Below are 21,529 nucleotides of genomic sequence, written 5' to 3'. Positions count from 1 at the left end.
GCAACAATTAACAACAAAAACCTCGTTTTCTTCTCACTGGTCACCTGAAGCACACTGATTTTTGATGTTAATTAATGATTTCCAGCTGTAGAGGTTTAAGGTTAATGTAGGTGAAACTTTAAAACAAAAAGCCAGTACCAACTGTCTGAACTGTCAGTTAAAGCTGGCATTACAGCAGCCAAGCTTTGTTGTCTCTGAAACCGTCTACATGACACCAATACTGCTTTGTACCTCAATACCTCAAAGAATGGCTGGATGACTACATTATCCTTACGTTGAGTATGTGAAAATGTCAGTCTACAAGACTGCAGATAATTAAATGTACCATTACACCAGAGCTTAAGTCAAGAATATGGCAAACATTCTTAAGCATTTTGGATATAGAATCCTTTATTGATGAAGCTGCCTTTTGCTGAATGAAGAGAGCAGTTTTATGTTATAAACCTGACTTTGTGAGTGCAGAAGTAACACTTTTTAAATGAATATTCCTAAAACAGACTGTTTCTTAGCCATAATGGAATTATTTGGCTCCTCTGTACCCCATTCATGGGGACTTCACAATCATAGGACTCAGGCAGGTACAGAGCGGGGCAGACCACCACTCTCAAGGTCATGGTGACCTCAGTAGGTCTCTAGGCCAGTAGGTTTTTGTCAGAACAGCCTACATTTATTTAACTAGCTGGTTCTACAGCTAAGCTCACTGCTTTCTGATTTGGAAAGACATTAATACATTAGCAGGGCCACCAGAGAGAATCTGTATTTTTGCCATAGCAATTCTGGTCAGAGAGGAGCAAGGGGCAGAGAGGAGGAGTTTGCATCCCCACACTCAAAACCTTCCAGCTCCTTCTGTACTAAGCTCCTGGGGGATATGCACCTCTCTGAAGCCTACAGCTTCTCTACCAGCCACACCCGCTCGAACGCAAACGCGAATTCTGTCTTCATTACAGCTAAAACATCTAGCAAGAACTCCGTGGGGGAGGGGCAGAGGTAGGAGGGTCACTGTGAGTTTGAGGCCGGCCTGGGACTAACAGAGTGAGTTCCAGGTCAGCCTGGGCTGGAGTGAGGAGACCCTACTTGAAAAAATAACAAAATTAAAAAAAAGTAATTCTGTCTTCAAGATTGCCAGGAGAGACTTGAAGATGATTAACTTACAGAATTTATGTAAACACTGCCTTATAACAGTCAGAATAGTAACTTATAAGTTCAGCTTACTTCACTCGCAGAACAGCTAGGAGCACATGCAAGGCTGGAAGCTCCTTCCCAGCCCTCGCTGCAGGCTGCTGTTAGGTGTGCATGCTAACAAGAGCTCTGCAAATAGTTGCATCGATTTTCCTATTTCATTCTACAACAGAATTCATATTAGGTAGAGACTAATATTAGGAAAATTTCCCATTAATGACTATGTAACATCCTAAAATTAATCTTTTCTTTTTGTACTTTTTTCGAGGTAGGGTCTCACTCTACAATTAATCTCTGACATGGATGTTCTAGGAACACTCTTCCAAAAGCCAACATAGGTCCCTCTAGCTAACTAGGTCTATCATCATTTGGGGATAAACAAATGGCAGAAGCATGTCCTTTGACCTGAAGAGTCAGACCATCCAATATGCACCAGAAAGCAGCTTTCACTCTTCATGATTAAGCAATTTCTTTACACGAGATGTTGGCATTTTTGTCCCTGGCATGTAGTAGAACTAAAAGTTTAAGATATTTTAGGAGGGCTGGAGAGATGGCTTGGCAGTTAAAGCGCTTGCCTACAAAGTCTAAGGACTCAGGTTCAATTCTCCAGGTCCCATGTAAGCCAGATGCACATGGTAGCACATGTGTCTGGAGTTCATTTGTAGGGGCTAGAGGCCCTGGAATGCTCATTCTCTCTCCTATCAAATAAAAGTAATGTTTTTTAAAAAAGTTATTTTGGGGCTGGAGAGATGGCTTAATGGTTAAGCGCTTGCCTGTGAAAGCCTGAGGATCCCAGCTTGAGGCTTGATTCCCCAGGACCCACGTTAGCCAGATGCACAAGGGAGCGCACGCATCTGGAGTTCGTTTGCAGTGGCTGGAAGCCCTGGCTCACCCATTCTCTCTCTCTCTCTCTCTCCCTCTTTCTCTGCCTGTCATTCTCAAATAAATAAATAAATAAATAAACAAAAAAAAAGTTATTTTGGGATTCTAATCCAGGTGTTGGTGGCTCACACCTATAATCCCAATATTCAGGAGGCTGAGATAGGAGGATCACTATGAATTCAATCAAGGACAGCCTGGGCTAGAGTGAGCCCCTGCCTCAAAAACCAAATAAAGAAAGATTCTTTAGTATAAAGATTTAAAAATACAGTAACACTTGAGTTGCCTTGTATTACTTCTCAACTGAGAAATAAATAATGTTCAGAACAGACTCAATGTAGGGCCATGCAGCACTGGCTGAAGCTTGCCTGCCTAGCACTCCTTTCTGACACAAGTCATCCAGGCTCCTCCGCGGCTGAGCCAAGGGTGGGACTACGACTCAAAGTGCAAAACACACCGTTTTCCAAGACAAGAAGGGAACAAGCTCCTCACTTCAGGCCTCGGTGTCAGTGCCTTTTGTGACGCTCTGTTCTAAACTGGAATGTAAAAACTGTGCCATTAATACTCCATATGCTTAAGTTCATCAACTGAGGGTCAGTTCCAATTCTACAACCATGCTGTCAAAGCTATTATGTAAAATCATCAAAAATAAAGTGACAAACTTCATCAGAGAACTGAAATCACTTCAGGTACTAAGCTTCTAGTATTGTAAACAGCAGCTAAGTTAAAAAATTTCCTGACTGCCAAATTAAGACTATACAGAAAGAATGTATGTACACAATTATTTCAAAAAAGAAAAAGTAACAAAGCCTTTTTGCATCCAAGTATGTCTCAGACTATTTACTTTTAATGGCTGAGAATCAGACTTTGAAAAAAAAAAAAAGCCTTAACACTGTGTTTACAACCTGTTATAAATTTCTTTTCAGAAGAAAAAAAATCTTTGCATGCGTATGAAGTTCCTTACTTACTGACACAAGAACTTTAACATCTGGTATAACACTTACGTGGCTCATTAAATTACATCATTTAAAAAAGCATTAAACTGGGCTGGCATCTGTCTAACAATTATAGCAGAAAGTTATTCCATATACCTATACCACTAAAATCACACAAATTTACTGTTATGAATGCAGTTGTTTTTCCTGCATGTACACTGACTGATGTTCATGCCGAATCTCCAGAACAAAACAGAAACTGCATCTTGTTGCATCTTCGGTGACAAATGCTTGCCCTATGTCTGCATTAGCGAGAAGGCCAGTGACCATCAATACCCTTCATCTATGGCTCCTTGCGTTCTCTTCTTTTTCCAGGCATGCTGGTGTGCTCAATACACTTTTCTTGAAAATGGTTCAGAAGGAAAAAAAAAAAATCACTTTCCAGACAGACATAGAAATTAGTTCAAAGAACAAGTACTGTTCACTTGGTAGGGCTTCCAACAACATTTCTTGACTAGAGTCCTACCGAATATCAATAAAAATCCTTCAACCAGCTTAAGAGATTTGCTTAAGATCACTAAGCAAATACTCAACAGCTAGGAACAGCAGCCTGGCATCAACCAACCGTGTCTTCTTAAGGCAAAGGGGCAGAAAACCTCTGAGCTTTCTGCTCATGCAGCTAGGAGGACTCTTGATTGTTCTTTCTCACATTTTATAATCACAGCCTTACTCAGAATTGGGAAATCTGTCAACATAAAAGCCAAAATGCAACCCAGCCAGGAACAACCTGGGAGAGAAAGCAAAGTTACTCACTTCATTCATAACTACTGTATAATTAATCGCAAACTCATTACAGAGATATAGTCTTCATCCAATTAGTCTTTTCATTATTGCTGGTTTTGAAAACGGCCAACAATATTCATTAGGTACTGTGCCATTTACATTGCATTCAAAAAATGAAAACATGGGAAACCAAATTCTTGCTCTCCTACTCTGCTGATAAGCTCTTGTATTGGCCAGTGTGTGGTAGTATAAAAAGAGTCTTGTTGTGATATAAAAGGCAATAAACACATCAATAGAATAGTGTTCATGGGCAGCCAAGATGAAGAAGATCCCAAAGAGGTTGAGAACCCAGGATAAAGTATGCAAGAAATTCCAACTTCTTGGTGTATCTAGGGAGAGAACACAAAGCCATTTTAAGCTACATTCCTTCCAATGCCATCCATTCTTTCCCCTCTTTGCCTTTTTTTTTTTTTTTCTCTTGAGGTAGGCTCTGTCACTCTAGCCCAGGCTGAACCAGAAATCATGGTGATCTCATGCCTACCTCATCCTTTGCTGTGCTGAGATTAACAGCGTGCACCACCACAGCAACATGTGGTTTGTTTGTTTTTTTTTTCCAAGACAGAGTCTCATATAGCTCAGGCTGGCCTCACACTTGCTATGTAGTCCAAAGATGACCTTGAACTGTTTCCTTTACCTCAAGATTGCTGGCATGACAGTAATGAACCACCATGCTTGGTTGTGTGTGTACAACCTTGAGTCTTTGCTTTCCACCATATTTGAGACAGGGTGTCCCTTGTTTTTGTCACTGTGAAGGCAGACGCGAGAGCTTAGGCATTCTCCTGGTCTCATCTCCCAATGTCTATTTGTCTGGCTTTACTTAGATGTTAGTGAGTTAAGGATCACAGCAAACATTTAACTGTTGAGCCATTTCTCCAGCCCTCTACCAAGTTTAGTTTTATGTGGTGGCAGGGAAAAGACTCAGGGCTTACTAGGCCAGGGTGCATCCCCAGTCCTGCTGCACAAATTCTTCATAGGACTTCACACCCTCCCCCCAACAGCCTCCTCCAACATACACACAAGCATTAAAGTGACACTTACATTCAGTGACAAAGAAATTCAGCATAGTTAGAACAACTGTGTGGCCACTGAACATGTAATCTCCGCAAGTGTGGACTCCAGTCAGGGTCATACCAAAGCCACTCCAAATGGCAAAGGCCCGGCGAAGTTTTTCCCACACACTGCCGTACACCTACAAAGAGAACCATGACTTAGAACTGCAAGGGCTTAGGGAGGTCACATTCATCCCCAGAGAAATTCAAACGAAAAATGACTTACAAAGAAAAAAAATCTAAGCAAAGCAACCGGAAGCCTAATGAATTGGATTCTAGGTTAACCCTAAGAATAGGTGATCAACCGTGAGTTCAAAGCCACCCTGAGAATACAAGGGATTTTCAGGTCAGCTGGGACTATAGCTAGACCCTATCTCGAAAAAATAAAAAGGGAGTGATCAGGGGCTGGAGAGATGGCCCAGCAGTTAACAGCGTTTGTTTTCAAAGCCTGATGGCCCAGCTTCAACTCCCCACAATCAACTAAAAACCAGATGGACAAAGACCTGGCCATCATTTCTGGAGTGCCCGCACTCACCTTCTCTGCCTTTCCTTCTTTTAAATTACGTATATGGGGGGATAAAGCTTTACTACACTCAGAAAAATGTTGCTAATTAAATGAAATCACTGTAACTCAAAGGAACTCACACTTCAAGGAACTTAAACTCATTCTCTTTAAATAAATTGGTCAAAGCCAAGAAAGACGGAGCAGCAGCAGGAGGAAGATCAGGATCCAGGCAACTTTAATTAGAGCGCGGGCTGGGCTACCAGGACCCCGACTGCAAGGAAACGAGGGCGGGAAGGAGGATGAAACGGTTATTACAAAAAAAAAATCTCCAGGGCTGGAGAGATGGCTTAGTGGTTAAGGCGTTTGTCTGCAAAGCCAAAGGATCTCAATTCTCCTGGAACTCACTATGTCATCTCAGGGTGGCCTTGAACTCACAGTGATCCTTCTACCTCTGCCTTCCGAGTGCTGAGACTAAGGTGTTCACCACTGTACCCGGCAGTTTTTTGGTGTTTTTTTTTGTTGTTGTTGTTGTTTTTACTTTTTTGTTTGTTTGTTTTGAGGTAGGGTCTCACTCTAGCTCAGGCTGACCTGTTATTCACTATGTAGCCTCAGGGCGGCCTCAAACTCATGGCAATCCTCTTACCTCTGCCTCCAACTGCTGGGATTAAAGCTATGTACCACCATGGCCAGCTTTCCAGCTAGTTTTTAAATCCAATATTGTAGGAATATTCACTTGATTATTCCTTTTTAAAAGTAATTTTATTTGAAAGAGCCAGAGAGACAGAGAGAAAGATCAAGAGCTCGAAAGAGAGAGAAAATAAGAATGGGTGCACCAGGGCCTCTAGCCACTGCAAACAAACTCCAGTCACATGTGCCACCTTGTGCATCTGACTTACGTGGGAACTGGGTAATTGAACCTGGGTCCTTAGGTTTTACAGGCCAGTGCTTTAACCACTAAGCCATCCCCCAGTCCCTTATTTTTTTTTTTTCATTAAAAAAAATTTTTTTTTTTTTTGCCGGGTGTGGTGGCACACGCCTTTAATCCCAGCACTTGGGAGGCAGAGGTAGGAGGATCGCCGTGAGTTCGAGGCCACCCTGAGACTACAGAGTTAATTCCAGGTCAGCCTGGACCAGAGTAAGACCCTACCTCGAAAAACAAAACAAAAAAAAATTTTTTTTGTTCATTTTTATTTATTTATTTGAAAGTGACAGAGAGAGAAAGAGGCAGAGAGAGAGAGAGAAAGAATGGGCGCACCAGGCTTCCAGCCACTGCAAATGAACTCCAGACGCGTGTGCCCCCTTGTGCATCTGGCTAATGTGAGTCCTGGAGAATCGAGCCTCGAACTGGGGTTCTTAGGCTTCACAGGCAAGCTCTTAACTGCTAAGCCATCTCTCCAGCCCTTTTTTTTCCTATTTTTAATGATGTTCACAACTATACGGGTCAGTAAGTAGGCTAGATTATACCTCAAAGCAATTAGCAGTATTTAGGGCAAATTTTGATGGAAATATCCATAAGTAACTAATTAATAATGGTTAAGTCATCAGAGACAAAAAAAAAAAGAGGTTGTCCATACTGTTGTGGAATGATAGCTAATTTATTTTTGCAGCATATGTTGCAGCTCTCGACACAAAAATCCATTTTTCTCTTCAGTGGTTGTCTGTAATGAAATTCCCCTCATCTGATAAATAAACTTTATAGGAAAGCAAAATGTCCCAAACAGTCCTTTAACATTCTAAGATTCAATTACTCAGAGAACTGCAGATAGTTCAGAGGCAGGGAGATGGAGAAGGGGGAGGACTAACCAAAATCAGTACATATATTAGAAGAATAAAAAGATGGCTGACCTGGATTCCCTATGCAGGTTAAGGGTGGCCTTGAACTCACAGCAATCCTACTTCTGCCTCCTGAGTGCTGGAATTAAAGTTTTGTGTCACCTCGCCTATCTTGAGAATTTTTTTTTTTTATTTTTTTTATTTTTCAAGGTAGGGTCTTCCTCTAGCCCAGGCTGAGCTGGAATTCACTATGTAGTCTCAGGGTGGACTTGAACTAATGGTGGTCCTCCTACCTCTCCTTCCCGAGTATTAGGATTGAAGGCGTGTGCCACCACACCTGGCATGAGAATTTTTTATTTGTCTGAGATAGGGTCTCACTGTAACCCAGACTGACAATAAAACTCCAACAAGAATAACCCTGTTCCCAGGAGTTACAACTTCTTCAGACCACATCACAGAAACAGAACTGAGGCAATGACCAAGCGGACCACACTATGACCAAGTCTGCCTAGTGAGATATACTTCTTGTCCCTTACCCCAAGTTTCCTCCTATTTGACCCTAAAATTGAGTCAGGTGTGGTGGTGCACCCCTTTAATCCCAGCACCCAGGAGGCAGAGGTAGGAGGATCTCTGTGAGTTCGAGGCCACCTTGCAACTACATAGTAAATTCCAGGTTGGCCTGGGCTAGAGTAGACCCTACCTCAACCTCCCACCAAAATATTTATTTGCTTTACAGACTGCTAGAATGAAACCCTGCCTCAAAAAAAAAAAAAAAAATGCTTTATATAAAATCTTAAGTCCTATGAAGCAGTTCTCTAAGCATTCCTACTACCTGGAGCAGTTTGATACCCCTCATCTCAAAGACACTATTTTGAGCTCTTTATCTTCTTTGGGTGCTTAATCTTCTCTAGCTGGCATGTCGGCTATTTATAGTTGAGTAGAGGAAATGTCACCTAATACTGGTTTGTAAACAACATTAAAGTAACAACAAAGATGGTGCTATTTCCAGTGAACGCCTTGGGAACACAGAAAAAAGCATGAAGGTCTGTGAGAGGCGCAATGAATTCCTTGTCCAAATTTAACAGTCAAAATAGCTACTTTTATGATATCACTTTTAGGGCGGCCTTAATTTTAAAAATTATTTTAATTTTATTTATTTATTTGAGAGGGGGGGAGAGAAAAAAGGAGGAGGGAGAGAATGGGCACATCAGGACCTCTAGCCACTGCAAACAAACTCTAGACCATGTGTATCAGGCTTATGTGGGCTCTAGGGAACTGAACCTAGGTCCTTAGGCTTTTCAGGAAAGCACCTTAAACTGCTAAGTTCTCTCTCCAGCCCTAAATTTTTTTCTGTTTTTTTTCGAGGTAGGGTCTCACGCCGGCCCAGGTTGACCTGGAATTCACTATGTAGACTCAGGGTGGCCTTGAACTCGACGATCCTCCTACCTCTGCCTAGTGAGCACTGGGATTAAAGGCGTGAGCCACCATGCCCAGCTTTCTAAAATTATTTTTTTAATAATTATTTTGTGTGGTGGTGGTGATATGCTGGAGTTGACTTGCATGCTAAGTAAGCACTCTACCACTGACCTATCCCCAGGCCTTAAATTTTAAAATAACGTACAAAAAAAAAAAAACACATAACTTTCCCTTTTATTACTAGTATGTTTTTCTCTCCCCCCACCCCCCTCAGGTAAGGTCTTGCTCTAGCCCAGGATGACCTGGAACTCACAATGTAGTCCTGGGCTGGCCTTGAACTCATGATCCTTGTATTTCTGCCTCCTCTGGGATTAAAGGTGTGTGCCGCCACACCCAGCTATTATCAGTATATTCTCTCCTCTGTTTAACCAAACGGAAAGATATGCTTAATCTGCTACATTTAAAGAAAAGGAATAATAGGGCTGGAGTGATGGCTTAGCGGTTAAGCGCTTGCCTGTGAAGCCTAAGGACCCCGGTTCGAGGCTCGGTTCCCCAGGTCCCACATTAGCTGGATGCACAAGGGGGCGCACGCGTCTGGAGTTCGTTTGCAGAGGCTGGAAGCCCTGGCGTGCCCATTCTCTCTCTCTCTCCCTCTATCTGTCTTTCTCTCTATGTCTGTCACTCTCAAATAAACAAATAATAATAAATGAACAAAAAAATTTAAAAAGAAAAAAGAAAAGGAATAATGAGGACACGAAAGGGTCAGATGACACCAACAGATGCTAGGGTGGTGGGAAAGGAAAATGAACAGAAAAAGTTGAAAGAAACGTTATTTTTCTATACATCTGCAGCACAGAACTGGTATCAATGAAAGGAAGTAAAAAGGAGATGGGTCTAACTTAAGATCTTTTTCTTCTCATTTCCAGAATTCACTACGATATCACAAATACTAAAAGCACATCTTCACAGTACAGGTGGAATGCTAGTCCTACTGTATAAACTGCGCTGTCAACCCAACAGGAGCAAAGAAGATAGAAAAGGTAGCAGGCTACCTTTCCCGTGCACTGCAGGTGCTGTCCTGGCACGGAGAGGGAGGTCACAAACATGGTAAAGCAGCGAAGCAAGAAGACAGTGCCCATCAGACTACAGAGCCTTCGCAGAAGGATCGACCTGTGAACAGAGCGACCAGAGGGCAAGGATCAGAAGAAAACATTCCAACATCCCAGGGCGTCAAACACTACCTTCAAGAGAAAGCAAGCAGAGAACATCAGACAAGAACACCCCCCCCCATTCTCATGCACACATCATTAAAGGTAAAATTACATATAGGTCAGCATTTGCCTGAGGCCAGGGGGTTGGGATCAAAATTAATGGTCAAAGGAAAGAGGGAACTTGAGAGCAGAAGTACTCTAATCTGAACTGTGGTACAGACCCGCATGTTTAAAGGGACAGTGTTTAAATGATCCCTCAATACGTGTGTGTGTGTGTGTGTGCGCGCGCGCGCGCGCGCGCTTTTATTATTAATTTTTAGGTAGCATACAGAACAAGGGTCTTCAATACACATGCACCATTCTATTTTGTGCTGACGTGGAGGACAGGAACTTCAGAGGTCATTTACAATATTACTAATAGAACGCTGGGCAGTGAGGGAGATGTTCTATAATTACACTGTCCAATCAGTGGGCTACAAACTACTTCTTGAATGCTTTAAAAGGCTGGAATAACTAAGGGCCTTAATTTTAAATTTTACTTTAAACTTTAACAGGCACCTACCTGTGGCAAGTGCTTGCCAATGAACAATACAGATCTAAATTCAATTCTTTTTTTTTTTTTTTTGGTTTTTCGAGGTAGGGTCTCACTCTGGCTCAGGCTGACCTGGAACTCACTATGTAGTCTCAGGGTGGCTTCAAACTCATGGCGATCCTCCTACCTCTCTCTGCCTCCCAAGTGCTGGGGTTAAAGGCGTGCGCCACCACACCCGGCTAAATTACATTCTTAAAGTGTCAAGGCAATGATAAAATATGGCTGACAGATATGAAGAGATATACAAGGTAAAAGCAACACTGGTAAACTTGATGTTAGTCCTAATGATTTTTTTAAATTTTTATTTATTTGAGAGAGAAAGAGGCAGATAAAAAGAGAATGGGCAACCCAAGATCTCCAGCCTCTGCAAGTGAACTCCAGACATATGCTCCACCTTGGGCATCTGGCTTATGTCGGTACTGGACAATCAAACCTGGGTCCTTAGGCATCACAGATAAGCGCCTTAACCACTAAAAGCTGTCTCTCCAGACCAGTCCTAGTAATTTTCAAAAAAAATTAATTTACATATACACATGCATGTGTGTGCTAGAATCTCTTGCATTGGCAAATGAATGCCTACCAAGTCTTTACATGGTTGGTGGGGGTTTGAACCCAGGCCAACAGACTTTGCAAGTAGGCATCTTTAACTGGTAAGCCACCTACCTAGGACCTGCTTTGATTATTTACAGGAGGTAGAGTCATTCATCTTATACTAATTAACAATACTAAATTAGTTAATGATAGTGGCTATCTAATACTCATTCTAATGTTTCCTAACTTATAACTTGAGCTATAAATATTTTTTTTTTAATTAAGAGTTTGTTCTAGATCACCCTGGGCTAGAGTGAGACCTTGCCTATAAACAACATTCCCCCACACACTAACTTGTATCTTAAATATATCTAAAACAATTTTGAATAGTTATAATTTGGATAATCATGAATTGTATTGTGATATCATTTATATTGTTAGGTTTGTTTTTTGGGTAGGGTCTCATGCTAACCTGGAATTCACTATGTAGTCTCGGGGCGACCTCGAACTCATGGTGATCCTCCTACCTGTGCCTCTCAAATGCTAGGATGTGCGCACCATGCCCGGCAGTATTGTTACTTCTTTAAATGTTCTAAATCCAAACAGACTAAGACTCTAGAAGGACAGAGATTTTTGCTTTACACATTTTTGAAATGTTCTTTGAACTGAAAAAAGCCCCGAAGCCAGGCATTGTGGTGCATGTCCAACACTCTGGAGGTTGAGGTAGGAAGACTGTCAAGAGTTTAAGACTAGTCTGGGCTAGAGTGAGACCCTGCCTCCAAAACAACCAAACAAAAAAGCATTTCAGACATTAGTGTGCACATCTGGATGGAGCAAGACCATACTTTAAAAAACATTTTTTTTTAATTAGAGAGGTAGGGAGAGAAGCGGCACACCAGGGTCTCCAGCCACTGCAAATGAATTCCAGATGCATGAGCCAACATGTGCATCTGGCTTACATAGGTTCTGGGGAATCGAACCTGGCTCCATAGGCTTTGTAGGCAAGTGCCTTAACCATTGAACCATCTCTCCAGCCCAAAGACCACACTCTGAGCAACACTTTGATTTAGCAAACATCACCACTTGGTCTTTACTTGGACTTAGATTACTGAGCTACCAAAGTTTCCTGTAACATTAAACTCCTTATTTTTCACAGGGTCTTGAGAGGCAAAGTCAATCAGAAAGCAGTGAACATACATTTTTAAAGTACTACCAGTTTATGCAAACCAGAATTTAAAGTTAGTAATGCCCACAGGACAACATGGGAAAGTACTAAAATAACCGTAGCCTAGGGTGCACAGCTCACTCATGGTTACCTCATAGCTTCATGATAAAGAGAAAGATCCTAAAAGTATAAGAAAATGTCCTTATTTCTCTCCATGTTCCAAACACAGTGATCAGCAGATAATGTTATTCCCCCTCATTAGGCCTTCTTTCTTTTACTTCAGTCAGGCAACATTAAAGTAGAAAGGGAGCCTCCTTACCCATGCTTTCCTTAAACTAAAATAAATCCTGCATTTATCTTTCTTGTGGAAAGTGGCAAGAAGCACTTTCACTATTGAGCAACCTCCTCTACCATCTCAGGCAGGCATAGTGTGCAAAATCATCTTCTCCACACAGAAAACAAAGTCCAACCAAATATTTAAGCAACACCATACTTGGGGTGTCTTTCCTTCCACAGAAGTGACATTTCCAGTTTGTTTCGTTAAAAAAAATGCCTGGTAAGGGTTGGCTCGTGACTGACCATTCCCAACTCTGACTTCCCATACAAAATATATTCTGAGTATTGCTGAATAGATATGTATTATTTGGGGCTGATCCTTGTTGACTAACCACTCCCCCACCACCATGAATTTTCTGTTGTCAAAATGTATGTGATAGTTAATTCCAGGTCAGCCTGGACCAGAGTGAGACCCTACCTCAAAAAACCAAAAAAAAAAAAAGTATGTGACCCAGAACAAGGAAGCGAGTCCTCAGGCACGGCGAAGGGGTGGGAAGGGCCGAGGGGCGTTGCTAGCGGCCAAGTACCTGTGCTTGTGCAGAAGAAGAACCAGGCTCCAGATGTAGCACAGGACCATGCCACAGACTTCAGTCATGGAAAAGGCCCATGGGATTCTAGGAACGCTGCAACACAAGCAGACAGACAATGAGCTAAAGGACTGCAGGGGGCCCTGTTCATTCAGATGCTTTTCTAATAATGGCCTCAAAGCTGTTCTCTACACGGGCTAGGGAGATGGCTCAGTGGATTAAGTGCTTGCCAAGCAACCCTGAGCACCAGAGTTCAATCCTCAGGCTCCACATAAAAGCTAGCAGCTGTGGAGGACTTCTGTAATCTCAGTGCCACTACGAGAAGCGAGGCGAGGAGACAATTTCCCAGAAGCTCATGAGTGGAGGAGCAGTGAACAAGCATATGCCCACACAAATAAAATACACTGCTCTACATAACTGTTGTTTTGTTTTTCGAGGTAGGGTCTTGCTTTAGGCCAGGCTGACCTGGAATTCACTATGTAGTCTCAGGGTGGCCTCGAATTCACCATGATCCTCCTACCTCGGCCTCCCGAGTACTGGGATTAAAGGCAATGCACTACCATGTCTGGCAATTTTTTTTTAGTTTATTGGGGAAGGAGGAGAGCACACTAGTGGGTCAGATCCTTCAGCCACTGCAAACAAACTCCAACACATATGCCATCATGTGTGGGAGTCCTTAGGCTTTGCAGGCAAGCCTTAACTGCTAAGCCTTCTCTCCAGCCCTTTGTTACTTATATTATTTTATATCTTTTAGGGTTTTTGATGTAGGGTCACACTCTAGCCCAGGCTGACCTATAATTCACTATGTAGTCTCAGGGTAGCCTCGAACTCATGGCAATCCTCCTACTTCTGACTCCTGAGTGCTGGGATTAAAGGTACGCACCACCATGTCCAGCTCCTTTATATAACTTTTATGTGAGATCTCAGGAGATGATGATATTTAGAAAGCTTGGGGAGGGGCTAGGAAGCTGGCTCAGTCAATAAAATGCTTGTCACCCACTGGGTGTGGTAGCACATGCCTTTAATCTCAGCACTCAGAAGGCAGAGGTAGGAGGATCACAGTGAGTTTGAGGCCACCCTGAGACTACATAGGGAATTCCATCCAGGTCAGCCTGAGCTAGCGTAAGACCCTATTTCAAAATACCAAAATAAATAAATAAATGCTTGTCACCCAATCATGAGGACCTGAGGTCAGATCCCAATGTAAAAGCTGTTATCCCAGGGCCTTGTGACAACCTAAGCTACCTGAATTGGTGACCGCCCTGTGTTCAACGACAGAGCCTGAATCAAAACAAACCACGGACAGCACTTGAGGAAGAGACCCTCCATCAACCACTGGCCTCCACACACAAGCACATGGACACATATGCATCCACACACAAGTCTTTAAAAAAGAAAAGAGGGCTGGAGAGATGGCTTAGCGGTTAAGCGCTTGCCTGTGAAGCCTAAGGACCCCAGTTCGAGGCTCAGTTCCCCAGGTCCCATGTTAGCCAGATGCACAAGGGGGCGCACGCATCTGGAGTTCGTCTGCAGTGGCTGGCGGCCCTGACGCGCCCATTCTCTCTCTCTCTCTCTCTCTCTCTACCTGCCTCTTTCTCTATCACTCTCAAATAAATAAATAAAAATAATAAACAAAAAAAATTTTTTAAATAAATAAATAAAAAAGAAAAGAAAGCCTGGGGGAGGATATCAGTAGCATAAAGTAATCAGAACCCATTCATTATGCTTTGATTTCCTGTCACAATTCTCTATAAAGAAGTAATAATGGCTAGGTGTAGTGGAACATGCCTTTAATCCCAGCACTTGAGGCAGAGGTAGGAGGATCGTCATGACAGCCTGAGACTATACAGTAAATTCAGGTCAGCCTGTGCTATAGCAAGACCCTACCTCAAAAATAAATAAATAAATAAAGTAGTAATAATTATTCCCTCCCAATCCATAGCACCCAGCTCCTTAAACTGTGGATTGTGAACTACTGTAAGGAGAGTTGCAAGAAAACTGGCAATGGTAAAAGATTACTAAATAGGCAATGACCAAGAAATAAAACACAATGCATCTGAGGTGTTTCCTACAGCACTTGCCTGTGCTGCCTCAAGAGACTTCGTTTGGTTCTGAATGCGCATGCCATACTGTGTACTGCACATGTCACACCACATCTCAGCTCAGATGTAGGACCACTGTATGTTTATTTTTGTTTTGTTTTGTTTTGTTTTGTTTTTTGAGGTTGGGTCTCACTCTGGCTCAGGCTGACCTGGAATTCACTATGGAGTCTCAGGGTGGCCTTGAACTCACGGTGATCCTCCTACCTCTGCCTCCCGAGTGCTGGGATTAAAGCCGTGTGCCACCACGCCCGGCTGTATGTTTATTTTTAAAAGTTTCTTTCTTTCTTTCTCCCCCCCCCCCTCTCTTTCTTTCTTTTTGGAGGTAGGGTCTCAATCTAGCCCAAGCTAACATGGAATTTACTATGTAGTCTCAGGGTGGACTCAAACTCATGGTGATCCTCCTACCTCTGCCTCCCGGGAGCTGGGATTAAAGGCGTGCACCGCAATGCCTGGTCTTTTTTTTTTTTTTTTTTTTCTTGCCTTCTGGTTTTCCAAGGTAGGGTCTCGCTTTAGCCCAAGCTGACCTAGAAGTCACTATGCAGTCTCACGCTGGCCTCTAACCATTGAGAACCAACTCCAGATGCATGCACCACCTTGTGCATCTGGCTTTATGAGGGTCCTGGAAAGTTGAACCTAGGTCATTAGGTGTGTGTGTGCACGCGCACGCATGCATAAGCCTGAGGACAAGCAGGTGTCATTCCTCAGGCATGCTGCTCACCTTCTGTGTTGACACAGGGCCTCTCATTGGCTTAGGCTCTCAGAGGAGGCTAGACTGGCCAGAGTGAGCCCTGGGAGCCTCTGCATCTTGCTCAGCAGCACTGCGATCACCAGTGAGTGCCACATGCCCCAGTTCTGAAGACTGAGCTCAAGTCTTTGGGCATTCAAGGCAAGCCCTTTATGGATTAGTCTATCTCCTCAGCTGAGGAATTCCCCTTTCCTAACTTTATGTTTCTTAAACCTTCTTTTTCTCAGTTTGCATTTTTTTGCGGGTGGGGGAGGCATGTATGCATATGTGTAGAGGTCGGAGGTGAACTTATGGTGTTATTTTTTGAGACAGGGTTTCTCATTGGCCTGGAGCTCATTGATTCTGCTGACCAGAATCTGTAAGCCCCAGAGACCCCATCTCTGCCTCCGCAACAACGGGCATTAGGCTAACATCATTCCACCCAGCATTTACACTGGCACTAGCGATTAACTCAAGTCCTCATGCTTCCATGGCCAGTGCCTTACCAGTCCTGTTCCTTTGTTTTGGTAGTGTATAAATTTGAGCTATTTTCTAAGTAAGATACTGCAGGGTGATTTAATGATGTTACTGACAGAAAACTTCACCAGCTGGCTATGCAATTCAATACGACTTTAGTAACACAGCAATATAATCACCACAATAAAGATATACAGAACACTGGCATCACTCCAGGAGGTGCCTTCATCTCTAGCCCTGAGGCAACAACAGACCTGAATTCTGTCCCTGAAAACTCCAGCTTTTCCAGAACGGCATATAATGATATCCTACAGTAATTACCCTGTATCTACTTTCATTTAATATAAGAGTTTTACTTCCCCATGATACTACATGTGCAATTAACTATCCACTCACTGGCTGATGAAAACTTAGATTCCCATCATCTAGTAATTATGAATAAAGACCATGTACAGGGCAGGCGTGGCCACCCTGAGACTATATAATGAATTCATAAATAAAAAATAAAAATAAATAAAGACCATATACAGATTTTTACACAGACATGCTATTGCAGTCAGGTTCACACTGCTGGCAGAAAACACGCAACCAAGAGCAACTGGTGGGAAAAAAGGGTTTATTTTGGCTTACAGGCTCAAGGGGAAGCCCCATAATGGCAGGAAAAAAGGATGGCATGAGCAGAAGGTGGACAATAGCAACAGGAGACAGTGCCAAACACTGGCAAAGGGAAACTGCCTGCCCATAACACCCATAAGCCTGCCCCCAACAATACATCGCCTCCAGGAGATGTTAGTTCCCAAATCTCCATTGGCTGGGAACCTAGCATTCAGAACACCTAGGTTTATGGGGAACTCCTGAATCAAACCACCATATTGTGCTCCTGGCCTCCATAAACCATACATGATGGAAAATGCAATGCATCCAGTCCAACTTTAAAAGTCTCCATAGTTTCTCTCCCTTCTTCTCCAATGCCTTGTTAAGAGCAGTTTATGAGGGCTGGAGAGAGAGCTTAGTGGGTAAGGAGGTTGCTGTGAAGCCCAAGGACTGAGGTTTGATTCTCCAGGTCCCATGTTAGCCAGATGCACAAGGTGGTGGATGTGTGTGGAGTTCATTTGCAGTGGCCGGAGGCCCTGGTGTACCAATGTTCACTCACTCTCTGTTTCAAATATCTAAATAAAATAGATTTTAAAAAAAAGAGTAGTTTATGAAACAGCATCTATTCTCTCTCTCTCTCTTTTTTTTTTTTTTTGGTTTTTCAAGGTAGGGTCTCACTCTAGCTCAGGCTGACCTGGAATTCACTATGTAGTCTCAGGGTGGCCTTGAACTCAAGTCAATCCTCCTACCCCTGCCTCCCCAGTGCTAGGATTAAAGGCATGCGCCACCACGCCCAGCAGTTATTCCCTAATTTCTTACAGCTCTCGATAACGTCTCCCACTGTGATGACATTCTTGCTCACGTCTACCTTCACCTCTCTTCCTCTGATCTTGTCCCTTGCTCTACCACGGCGACCTAAGCTCACTGCTGTAACCTAGCTCTGTCACTCACTACTGACATGACTCCTCATAACCTTAGTCTCTAGAACCTATGCGTTAGGCATGCATATTCTTTTTAGTGCTGGGGATTTAATTCACAGTCTTGAACATGCTGAGCAGCACCCTATGAAGCTTAACCTCTGTATTTCATGCAATAAATTTTGTGTTTTTTTTTTTAAGTTACTAATCAATGCTTTATCTTTCCAGCTTATTCCTTCTAGGAACCCCCAACTATATCCTATAATATTTCACTATTCTTTTTTTAAATATATTTTATTTATTTGAGAGAGAAAGAGGTGGGGGGAGGGAGAGAGAAAGATAGAGAATGAGCACACCAGGGCCTCCAGCCACTGCAAACAAACTCCACATGTACGTACGTGTGCCCATTTGCACTTTTTTGTTTTCTTTTTTTTGTGCACCCCTGCCCCCCGACATAGGGTCTAACTCTAGCCTAGGCTGACTTGGCACTCACTCTGTAGTTCCAGGCTGGCTTCGAACTCAGTGATCTTCCTGCCCCTGCCTCTCAAGTGCCAGGATTAAAGACATGTACCACCACTCCCAGAATTTTTTTATATTTTATTTTGAGACAGGATCTAAGTTGCGTAGGCTAGCTTTGAACCTGTGATTTCCCTGCCTCAGCCTTCCCAGCATTTGGGATTATGGGCATGAGCCACCATGTCTGGCAAAGAATATCCTTTTATACCACCAGATAAAGCAAATGACAAGGACATGTCAACTATAATCACAACACTCACATAATTATCATATGGTAGCACTGCTGTTACTGTAGCAACATTCTAGAAACTTAGCAAGTAGAAACAAAACTTACCTGTCTAAGAATATGTCTGGGAGTGGAGGGTAGGTCTGCATGTCAGGGACTCGCTCATGGACTATCACCATAATGAAAGATGTAAAGCCAAATACTATAAAAACATATATACAACTGAGTATGGTCTTCCAGTACTCTGGGTCCAATCTTCGAACAGAATGTTTGTTTTTGCCATTCATGTACTGGTACTGATCAGAATTCAAGTCAGTGACGGGTCCATCACAGTCATGGGCAGGCTCGCCGTTACACAGCCAATCCGCGCTCTGAACAGCACTGAACAGTGGCGTCATGGAGCCCATAGGGCTGTCACTGCTGTAGCCCATCTCTTCTAAAACATCAATATGTATTTTCTGTAATTTGCGGACTGAAAGCATTAACCTTTTAATGTCCCCTAGGACTTTGATTTCCAGAGGAGGAGAACGGAGATCATATTCAGTCAATGTGAGCAATGTGATTCCATCAAGTCTGTGCTTGTTGCAAAGAATGTCCACATATTCAAAAAAGCCTTCATCCTTCAGCCACACAGCTACATGCTTGGTAGTCCAACGACGAATGCAGAGGTGGTTAGGGCCTGCCATTTCCTCCTCCACTGCCTGCCAAGAGAAAACAAGTTAAAAATTTTAATGTACTCCAACAACTACATTGAAGACCAAAGAAACCAAAATCATTCAATATGAGTGATGTTCAATGGAATAACATTCTAATAATTATATGCATCATAGCTGCAATAGCTAAGAAAAGTGAGTAACAATTTGTTTTGCTTTTGTTGTTTTGTAGGGCTTAAGAGTGAACCCAGAGCCTCACATAGGATAAGCCAGTGAGCTACATCTCCAGGTTCAACATTTGACACAAAGATATTTTACAAATGGTTTTACCACATCACATCAGCCTTAAGTTACTTTAAAAGATTTGTTTTTTTGGGGGGGGAGGGACTACTGTTGTTACAACGAAGGACAAAAATCTCTAACATGGGCTGGAGAGATGGCTTAGCGGTTCAGTGCTTGCCTGTGAAGCCTAAGGACCCTGGTTCAAGGCTGGATTCCCCAGGACCCACATTAGCCAGATGCACAAGGAGGCACACACATCTGGAGTGTGTTTGCAGTGGTTGGAGGCCCTGATGTGCCCATTCTCTCTCTCAAATAAATGAACAACAACAACAAATCTCTAACATTTTTCACAAATGAGATCTATAAAACATTTGATAAAGCCAGGTGTGGTGGCACATGCCTTTAATCCCATCACTCCAGAGGCAGAGGTAGGAGGCCATCCTGAGACTACATAGTAAATTCCAGGTCAGCCTGAGCTAAATAAAGCGAGACCCTACCTCAAAAAACAAAAAATAGGTAGATGCAAAAATATTCAAATTTCTGAAATTGTGTTCACAGAAAATTCTTTCCACATGAAAGGGAAAAACACAAGAACACATAGGTAACTCTAATTCCAGGAAACTCTAGATTTGGCATATTTCAATCTATACAAAATGATTTCTCCAACAAATATACAGATTTTTTTTTAATACTTATATTTGTTTCAGAGAGAGAAAGAGAGAAAAGAGAGAATATGGGCACACTAGGGCCTCCAGTTATTGCAAATAAACTCCAGACACATGTACTACCTTGTGCATCTGGCTTACCTAGGTCCTGGGGAATCAAACCTGGGTTCTTTAACTTTGTAGATAAGAGGCTTAACCTCTAAGCCATCTCCCCAACCCAATATACAATTTTTTTTTAGGGGGGGGTCTCACTCTAGCTCAGGCTGACCTGGAATTCACTATGTAATCTCAGGGTGGCCTCAAACTCAAAGTGATCCTCCTATCTCTGTCTCCTGAGTGCTGGGATTAAAGGCGTGCGCCACCATGCCCAGCTAATATACAGATTTTTTAACTAGGTATAAATTTGAGTCTTTTTTCCCCCAAGGTAGTCTCACTTTAGCCCAGGCTAGCCTGGAATTCATTGTGTACTCAAATTTGACTTTTAACAGTTTACTAGCTCTTGAACATTCCATTATAGAACTGAATAAACTACTTCTAGAATTTTGATAAAAATATTTTATGAAACTATAATTTCAATGTATTTATAATATGAAATAAGCATTTTATAGTTATAAAAGGCCATTAATGTGCTATTTTAAAAAGCATTATGGGGTTGGAGAGATGGCTCAGCAGCTAAAGGCACTTGTTTGTAAAGCCTAGTGGCCTGGGTTCGATTCTCCAGTAACAACATAAAGACAGATGCACAAGGGACCCATGCATCTGGAGTTCATTTTGCAGTGGAATGTAGCCCTGTCACACCCGTACCCACTCTGTGGCGGTTTGAATGTGAATGCATGTCCCCCATAGACTTAAAGCCTGTAACTTGGATCTCTAGCCACCTGGTAGAGGAGGTGTCACTGAGGGGGTGCTGGAGTCCCACCCAAAGATGAGAGAGAGCAGTTTGAGCCTTGTGGGGGTCCTGCTTGCTGCCTTTGGGAAGAGTGCTGTGAGGACAGCCTGGGCTACAGAGTAAGTTCCTAGTCAGCCTGCAGTGCAGTGAGACCCTGCTTCACAAAAACAAAAAAACAAAAAAAGTGCTGCTAATTTTGAGTACTTTGATCCTACCCAGTTATTTATGTTCTTTTGCTATTATAAGCTTTCAGTTACTTGGGACTGTTTCATGTTTATAAAGTTACTCAGATACAAAGGGGAGAAAAGGTCTACACGGGGAAAAGCAACAACAAAACTGTTACTCAAATGTACTTCCACCAATTATTAAAGCTTGCAGGTTTATTAAATCTCTGAAGACTGAGTATATTTTCCTCTGAGATGATGTTTAAAAACAGCACAGGTAAACTTCAAAGTATTAAAAAATATATAGAATGATAAATAGCTTGGGGAAAATACAGTTTTAATGCAATATTCTGGTTTTTTGTTTGATTGTTTGTTTGAG

The 21,529-nt window shown here is 42.5% G+C and overlaps 1 protein-coding gene across 2 annotated transcripts in view; it reads right to left on the bottom strand.

Annotated features, from left to right (window-relative positions):
- Positions 1–2,202: 2,202 nt before the first annotated feature.
- The window catches only part of Samd8 (sterile alpha motif domain containing 8), a 39,668-nt gene continuing 20,341 nt past the window's right edge, over positions 2,203–21,529 (bottom strand). For both annotated transcript variants that reach the window (XM_045137780.1, XM_045137781.1), the window contains exons 2-6: positions 18,606–19,198; positions 12,942–13,037; positions 9,632–9,749; positions 4,875–5,025; positions 2,203–4,165 (exon numbers count right to left, since the gene is read on the bottom strand). In XM_045137780.1, the coding sequence (XP_044993715.1) occupies positions 3,861–4,165; positions 4,875–5,025; positions 9,632–9,749; positions 12,942–13,037; positions 18,606–19,183 (1,248 nt within the window). In that variant the 5' untranslated portion in view covers positions 19,184–19,198 and the 3' untranslated portion in view covers positions 2,203–3,860. The remainder of the gene's footprint in view (positions 4,166–4,874; positions 5,026–9,631; positions 9,750–12,941; positions 13,038–18,605; positions 19,199–21,529) is intronic.

This window comes from Jaculus jaculus, chromosome 18 (genome assembly GCF_020740685.1).
Source record: "Jaculus jaculus isolate mJacJac1 chromosome 18, mJacJac1.mat.Y.cur, whole genome shotgun sequence".
Taxonomy (NCBI): domain Eukaryota; kingdom Metazoa; phylum Chordata; class Mammalia; order Rodentia; family Dipodidae; genus Jaculus; species Jaculus jaculus.
This window is presented reverse-complemented; position numbering and strand designations above follow the sequence as displayed.